The 8,703-nt window shown below is 45.5% G+C and overlaps 1 protein-coding gene across 2 annotated transcripts in view; it reads left to right on the plus strand.

Moving 5' to 3' along the window:
• COLGALT2 (collagen beta(1-O)galactosyltransferase 2) overlaps nt 1-8,277 on the plus strand; it is a 112,437-nt gene extending 104,160 nt beyond the window's left edge. The window contains exons 10-12 of one of the 2 annotated variants that reach the window (XM_058701030.1): nt 960-1,087; nt 4,148-4,354; nt 5,800-5,983. In XM_058701030.1, coding sequence (XP_058557013.1) covers nt 960-1,087; nt 4,148-4,354; nt 5,800-5,818 — 354 coding nt within the window. In that variant the 3' untranslated portion in view covers nt 5,819-5,983. The other variant, XM_058701029.1, reaches the window with a different exon arrangement.
• The last annotated feature ends 426 nt before the right edge of the window (nt 8,278-8,703 follow it).

The raw sequence follows: 8,703 nt of genomic DNA on the forward strand, positions 1-8,703 counted from the left end.
GTAGCCTTATTGCCACTGGGATGATGACAGGGGAAGATGCCATTTTTCAGGAGGCTACGATTCTATTGATGCATCCTTATCCTTAGTAGGAATGCCTGGTATTGTACGTATCCAGCATGCCATTGTTTATTAGATGATCTCATACGAGGAGTCACACAGAAATCATATGAAGTGGATCAAGAGGCCTGGACCCATTTTACCCAAGAGAAAATAACTAAATACTTAAAGATATTAAATTAAATATCTTCACAAGAAGTGGCAAAGCCAGGACTTGAAACCATGGCTTAGAGAACAGACATTGATGGAGGGAAGGATTGGTGTGTGGGTCTTGATTAAGGGTCAGTTCCCACAAGAAAAGAGAAAGTCCCTAAAGGAAGGCCCTCTGAATGCCTTCTCTCTTTGAATGACCCAGTCTATGCTATCTTTTTTTTTCTTTAAAATTTAAGTGAAATGTAATAGATATGTATAAAATTATATAGAGCGTAAAATACAGGCCAATGAAATTTCACAAACCGAACAACAATACAGCCATGCTAACTGGTACCCAGATCAAGAAACAGGTTGCCAGCTCCCCAGAAGCACCCTCTCTGTATTTCCTTCAAGGGAACAGTCCCCAGGGATAATCACCATTTGACTTCTAATAGCATAGAATAGTTTTGTCTGCTTTTGTAGCTTTGTTTATATGCACGGAACTACATAGGGTATTGAGGTATATCCTTGCAGTATCTTTTCATTTGTGAGATTCATCTGTAACATTGTATATCATACATTCTCAGTGCTGTAAGTAAACACCCCGTTTATGTAACCATTCAGCTATCGGATGGCATTTGCTTAGATTCCAGTTATGAGCTATTACCTACTGTGCTACTATATTCTTGACTTTTTAATATGTATTTACCTAATAAAAAAATAGATATTGGACTTCTCATAGGGTATCTTCCCACTGACGCCCTTTACAGGTAATTGACCGCGAGCTGGAAAAGACTCTTGTTATTGAGGATGACGTGCGCTTTGAACATCAGTTTAAGAAGAAGCTGATGAAGCTGATGGATGACATCGACCAGGCTCAGCTGGACTGGGAACTGATGTGAGTGACAAGACAAGCTTATTCTAGAGCACTGAGAGGACACAGTCCTTTCCAGGGGGCAGCGGGCCCCACCTCCCCAGTTGATAGGAGATACAGCGCAGCTTTCCACTTTCCTGGTTTTCTCTCCATAAATGTTCCCAGAAACAAGGAGTGAGTGGAGAACAGACCCTGGGTTCTGCATCTATACACTCTGCAGGCTGAGAAAGAAACTATGGAAGACAGTTGCGAGACCTGGAGACTGCCTGCAGGTCAGGGGTCTTCAGATTGAGTGCTCACATGGGAGCACGGCAGAAATCCCACCAGTGAGGCAACAGATGCATGGAGACGTGTGAAAAGAGAGGACGAGGCATTCATTCAAGGGCAGGAGTCCTGTGTCACACTTGAGAGCAGGTTTCCTCTGTAGCCTCTGACAGTATGGGGGCTGAAGGTCAGCATAAGAGTGCCTCTCTTGGGAAGGGCAGTGTGCAGTGTGGACAGTAAGACCACTGAGCTGGGTTTGATGGAGGGTCAGAGGCCGCCATAGGAAAACCAGGCTTACCAGGGTAATGCTGGTTCTGAGTTGACATGTAGTCAATGCTTTGGTAGCTGCCTCTGGGAATTAAGTCTCTCTCTTTCTCTCTCTCTCTCTCTCTCTCTCTCTCTCCTCTATTTCCCTGTCTCCCTCTCTCTCCCCCTTCTCTCTCTGTCTCTCCCTCTCCCTTCATTTTCTTTTTAAACCAGATGATACTTTTTACTTCTCTCTAATGAGGCAGAACGTTCCCAAGCATTACGTTGGCTTCCCAGCTGTGTGTCAAAGGCAATTTCATCAAATCAAAGCCTGTTCATTTGGAGTGGCAACAGGCAAGCTGTCCTTACTCCTCCCATCCTCAGAGGGAAACTTAACTATGGACCCAGCTGGAATACTTGTCCTCTCAGAAAACATACCATTCTGAGCCCAAAACAAACCTAGTGATGGCTGAACTAATCCATGGGGGAATAGACCCAGAAATCAGTACTGGGTAATAAAAAGAGACTGGCTCCCTGTCAGATGTCAGCCATGTGATTAGATTCTGCACTGTCCCTTAGGATCCTTGTTTGTTCCTGTAATCCTCCAGAAGTCCTCACGCCTCAGCCTTTCTGAGCCTATAGCTCTGCAGCCTGTGACTACGCCTCATAGGCATGGAGCCTGGAAGCCATTTTATACTCACATGACCTGCGCAAAGGTGACTTCCACTTAAGCCTCAGAATCAGAGGACTTAACCTGGGGAGTCCAAGGCTTATGACGGGCACATGTCCTTGTCCACTTGTAGTTTAGCTGGTATATTTCTTGGGACCAAGTACCAACAGATCCAAGAAAGCGGAGTGGTTGGCTGAGGATATGGATACGGGAAATGATAGGGATACAGAAACAAAAATCTTTTCTAAATTTCACAGACTGATCAAGTCAAAATATTCCATTTATATCAGTTCTATACTATTAAAAATGACAGTGGTTTCAATATTTTTGCCTATCTCTTTCTAAAATGAATATGTAAGGTACGAACTTTACTGAAACTCAAAACATGAAATCTGATAAGCTGTCCACGGCTGCTATGTGACATTTCTCCAGAAAAAGGAAATAGGAAATGGGAAAAGTAAACTAACCCATTGGAATGATCTAACAGTAGTCCTGTTATACTGTCCAACAGTAATATAACCTGAGCCACATACATGATTTAAAATTTCCTGGTGATCCCATTCAAATGGTAAAAAGACATTAAGTGAAATTAATAATACATTTTATTTAACCCAACATCTCTAAATATTATTACTTTAATATGTAATCGGTATTTAAACTATTAATGAGATAGTCTACATTGTTCTTTCTAGCATCTTTAATATCCAGGGTGTATTTTATGCTTACAAAACATCTGAATCTAGATGCTAAGTTTTCAACTGCTACAATAAACACCTTCTTGTCCTACTGAAACGATTTTGTTAAAGGGAAAAAATATTTTACACATCTTCAATTTTATTTTAAAATCTCAACTTAAACTACGTAAAATGAATCAGTTGAGTACAGACTGTCCCTTGGGTCACATCTCAAGAGCTCAGAGGGACTTTCTCTTCCATTTGATGGTACATGAGAGAAATTTAGACTCTTTAGTCTGAGGGGACAGTGGCTGAAAAGAAAACGGTGTTTGATGTCCTGAGAAGAACTGAGGTGGACATAGGCTCCCTCTACAAACCCCCGGATGTTTGGATGAGAGGAATCCTTTACACGATGAAAGAGATGGTTTAAAGGCAAAATAGAGGAAGTCGACTTTACCTCAAGGCAGGAAGCAGGCACCTCCTGAACTTGCCCCAGCCAAGTGGAAAACAAACAGATTCCAGACAAAAGTCACGGATCACAGATCTGTGAGTAGACTACGGGAAAGTCGGAATGGCTAAGGGTGTATCTTGTGTTGCAGAAGTTGTTTGAAGAGGACAGGACCTGCCTGGATGCTTTTCTCAGAACAAAGTGAGCGCAGAGCTAGGTGTGTGTGAGGAGGAAGCCAGGCAGACTTTCTTATTCATTCTCCCCGGGAAGGACCCATTCAGGGCCACTCTGGTTCCCAGGTCTTTTACTGTAGGCTGTTTCTTTCCCACAGCCTCTTCTGTCCTGTGTTTACCGCTAGCATCTGAAGAGCTGTCCGAAAAATATCGAAGGCTGAAACTCTGGGGACTTGAAAACAAAAAACGCAGGATTCCCACATCTGGCCTTTTCTGTCCATTTCCAACCTCTGTAAGCACAGCTGGAAGTCCCAAACCCTCTTTGGGAAGTGATCTGTGAGATCTCGTAGTCTCTCTACGGCTCCAGCCAGGCTGGAACACAGCGCTAGACAGGAGCAGTTGGGATGTTGATAAACGGAGCCAGGAAAACGGCCCCGTTAACGGCAGGCGACAGTCACGGTTGGTGATGGGATGCACTTTGTGGCATGATCCATTTAATGTAAGACACAGCTGGTCCAAGCTTTCAAAAGTATCTGTAAACCTGTGCCCCGTTCTTATGGACGTCTAATATTCAAACTGGGATTTTCTCCTCCTTCTACTTCCTTTTAGTTATATTGGTAGGAAGAGGATGCAGGTGAAAGAGCCAGAGAAAGCAGTGCCCGACGTAGGAAATCTGGTCGAAGCTGACTACTCCTATTGGACGCTGGGCTATGTCATCTCTCTGGAAGGAGCCCAGAAGCTCGTCGGAGCTGATCCTTTTGGGAAGATGCTGCCAGTAGATGAGTTCCTGCCGATCATGTACAACAAGCACCCCGTGTGAGTCTCCCTGCACTGCCTGCCCGTCCCTTGGGCGCAGCCCTCTCACATATTCCGCTACTCAGCTTCTCAATAGTGCATGACGTTTTCTCAAGATGTACTGCTGTCCTAAATGATCTTTCTCTCATCATGACCCAGAGGGGCTGACTTGAGTGATTATCCCCTTTTACAGATAGGGATGATGAGGTGGAAATGGTGAGTTTTGCATAGGGGTCCACTGTCATACCCGGTGTGTAGTTTCACTGGAAATAATATGCTCGGTCCTCTCCTTGTTTTTGATCTTCTTATTTCCTTAAACGTATACACCTGAAGGTGAAGGTCATCTTCCTAAGCACCTCAAGGTCATCAGTTCATTTCTCAGTCTGTCGTAGGTACTTGTTGGCCAGGCAGGCATCCTCCTCCTTGCAGAGCTCACGGTCTGGTTGGGAATTCAGACTCACGAACAGTCCTCGTGATGCATTGTGAGACCCACAATCATAGGAAATTCAGACCTCATGATATATTGTGAGACCCACAATCATAGAGATGAGTTAGAGGCTCGGGGGGGTGGAGGTGGCCCCTGAGCAGGGCGTCTGTGGAAGAAGGCAGTGTGATGTTCACGGTTCCCACAGCACAGAAGCTTACTCTGACCTAGTGTTCATCAAAGGGCATGGAGATTGGTGGTTCACCTGTCCAGTCTCCCCAGTAACCTGTGAGCCCATTGAGACAGGGACAGTCTCACATCTCTGTGTCCTTAGAACCTAGTCCAAACTCTACACATAATAGCGGCTCAATCAGTGATTCCTAAATTCATTAATGGAGCAGGAGACCAGGTTCCAGCCTCGGCTCCTTCTCTCAGTTGCTGGGTGATCTCCTTACTAGATGGGCTTCATTTTAGTGGTTGAGAATTCCTGTCCCGTGTCTTGCTCATTCTGTCTCCTGTACTCAGTAAAGATGGAGCCCCTCACCCTCTTTGATGCAACTGACCTTATACCTACATCCTAGCAGGAATATGGAAGTCAACCATCATCCCTGTAACGGAACAAAAACTAACACCTATGGTACATGGACTGATTTAGGACCTAAGCAGATGTCCCCTCATATCTTCACAGGAGCCCTGGAGCAGGGGAGTGGGGGGGTGGGGGGGGGCGGTGGTGGGAAGAGAAGGCCAAGTCCTCCACTCCAACACTTGACACTCACAGGGAGCTGGGCTGCAAAGCCAAGTTGGCATGCCTGCAAACCGACACTGTTTCACTCATCCCACCACTGCCATTCAGATCTCAGCTGATTTATTAATCCAGGAACAGGGCATTTGCCACACAGTGATCACATTTATCTATCACTGTGGTCCAACAGAGCTTAACTCTTAGCTTTTACAGCAAGACCTGAAATCCATCTTTTAAACGAGTTCGTCCAGAGACAACAGAAATACCTTGACTGAAGTTTCTCTTTGTGTGTTTGTCTAGGTCATCTGAAACCGTTTAAAGAAACTTTTATTGTGTTTGTAGACTAAACTTTTCCACAAAAGACACAACTTTAAAAATAATCAAAGGCATCCATGATACTTTAAGAGATAAGCAGCAAGGCCCCTATGCTCTTTCCCCCAGTTCTCTAAGTGTCCTACCCCCTCACACACCCCTACTCCTGTTGTTTGCAGAGCTGAGTACAAGGAGTACTATGAATCCAGGGACTTGAAAGCCTTCTCAGCAGAACCCTTGCTCATCTACCCCACACACTACACGGGCCAGCCAGGCTACCTGAGTGACACGGAGACCTCGACCATCTGGGACAATGAGACAGTGGCCACGGACTGGGACAGGACACATTCCTGGAAGTCCCGGAAGCAAGGCCACATCCACCGCAATGCCAAGAACACAGAGGCCCTGCCATCGCCAACCTCCTTGGATGCCGTGCCTTCGAGGGACGAGCTCTGAGGGCTCCATGGGGGATTCACCACCCTTGGTTTTTCTAATGGGCTATTCATCTGTTTGCTCCAGTTTCTTTTAGTGGCCACAGTCATCTAACCAAAGTGGTCTGATGTAATTGAGCAAAGTTAATATATTCTTGACAGGGGAGGATAATAGGGAAACTTAACCCAAATTTCCTAGGATGGCTAGAAGATAGGCTTTATGGCAACCATCAAGATGAACTTCAATGTAGACACCGAGCCCTTCAGCTTATTATCCAGATGATACTGCTTCCTACATTAAGGATCAACAGTATGGCCCAGAGACTCATCCAAGAGAAAGGTAATCACATCAGTAAGTGGGTGGGCAAGGTAGCCAAGCCACCTGACCACATCTGTTGGTCTTGTGGGCCCATTTTATATCATAGGTATGACCTTGAGAACATGTGTATGTAATTGGGGAGGGGGATCAAATAATTTAAAATCAAAGTTATTGGGCTTTGGTTTAAAGGAATTCTGTCATAAGCCAAAGTTAGCTGTTCATCTCACTACCCAGTAGGGATGGGTGGGTATTTGGGTCTGTCTGAACTTGGCCTTGACTATCATGGCAGTTGAAGCTCTCATACAGAGATTTTGCCGTGTGGGTATAGTTTATTAGATATTTGAAAGTTTGTGTAGATATTTGAGAAAACAAGAACTCAAACTTTGGCCTTTTCTATTGTGGTCACTTGAGTTAGGATGCTCTATTTATGAAGATAAATTTAATATATAAGGGGTTAGGGCTGGTGTCTAACTTCTGTCCCCAGGGTCCCTGTGCTGCCACGGCACGTCACACTCTCCCCTCCGCCCCCGAGCCTGGGAATGAATTGTGAGTGTTAAGTTTTATGAGTCACTGTTAAGAGGCAGAGCACATTTTCAGGCCAGCAACTGTCCTTGCCTGAGTTTTTCATTCTATTTTGAGTTATTTATTCTACAAAATGTGGGGGAAATGTGTGTAGGATAAGGCAGAGAAACAGATTTTTCAAGCTCTCAGAGCACCCTAGGGAGCAGTGAGTGTGCGATCTGGTTCTCCTGCATTTCCCAGCCTGGCGTTTTCAAGGGAGGCCTGTTGAGTGGGAGAGTCTCATCACCCGGAAACAAATGCTTCTCCGTTTCAGATGACAGACTTGGTCAGAAACAGTGGACCGAGCAACTGATTTAGGCCAACCATGAGGGAGGCTCTCGTAGTCAGCATCCTGGGCAGATGACCTCTCTGCTCTCTTCACAGACTGATTTTCTCTAAAGTGCAGTGTTGGGCTACATCTTCCCTGCCAACTCCACAATCTGTGTTCCTCAGATTCTCATGATGGTTCGCCTCAGGTTTGCATTTTTCCCCCTCAAGCAGTGAAACTTTGCCTCCAGAAATACCCTCCCCACACCCCCCTTCCTGAGCTTCATGCTTTGGAGCAGAGCCCATGGGCAGGGCTGCTGCGTGAACCAAGCCTAGTGCTTCCTGGAGAGGGCCCCCAGGTTGCAGGACGAGGTAGCTTGTCTGCCAAAGAACACCAGCCTCAGCCTTCCTTCTTGACTTACTGCCCGTATTCTTCCACACTGATAGTAAGCAAGGAGGCTGAGGAAGGGGATCTCAGCCGACTTCTATCTTTACTGCTTTGACATACCTGTCAGAGCCTGACTCTTTTTTTTTTTTTTCCTAGAAAAACAGAAAGAGCATCTGGGGAGCTAGTGAAAAACCCTTAGGTGATCCCTAAGGTTCCCTTGGGTATTTTGCATTTTGTTTGCATATTTGAGTGTGTGCAAGTGTGCCTGGCTTTCATGATATATATTTTTTAATAGGGTGGGAGGGATATTGGGAGTGGAGAAAGATTGAGTTGACTTTTGTGTGGTTTTGTTTTAATGGAGAACATTTTTTTTTCCCTTTTACTGTCAGCTGGTCTGATGGGTTTATGGATTCTCATTCTTAAAAGACATTGGTCTTAAGTTCTAGAATTTTAGATTAGGACTGTTCTACTGTGAATAAAGTTCTGGCTCTGTTAGCCCAGACATTGCTTCTGCCTGCTCAGGTCTGGGATCCCAAGCAGCGCTCTTTTGTTGTGAACATCGTGATCTGCAACCCCGCCCCCGCCATTTGTTTTTAAAAAGTCACCTCTTCAGCAATTCAGGGGCTCCTTGACCTCATTATTCCTGCCTCCACCCTAGTTTTACGTCAAGATATTTGACCTTTGCAGTCACAGACCTTTGCCTCCGGCCATGGCACCTGTTCTTTGTCTCTATAAGTTAAACTCTGTCTGGATTCCCCCATGTGGATGTCCCCCTGGATCTTGGAAGCTTAGGCGGGATCTCCTGGATAGACGACCCTGACTCCAGCAGTGCTGGTGCTGCTGAGTGTGGACTGAGCACCTACAATTTGCAGAGGACACATGGTGTGGGCCTTGCTTTGGGTTCCCTGGGGCCTGCTGCAGGAACT

Source organism: Neofelis nebulosa, chromosome 15 (genome assembly GCF_028018385.1).
Source record: "Neofelis nebulosa isolate mNeoNeb1 chromosome 15, mNeoNeb1.pri, whole genome shotgun sequence".
Classification (NCBI taxonomy): domain Eukaryota; kingdom Metazoa; phylum Chordata; class Mammalia; order Carnivora; family Felidae; genus Neofelis; species Neofelis nebulosa.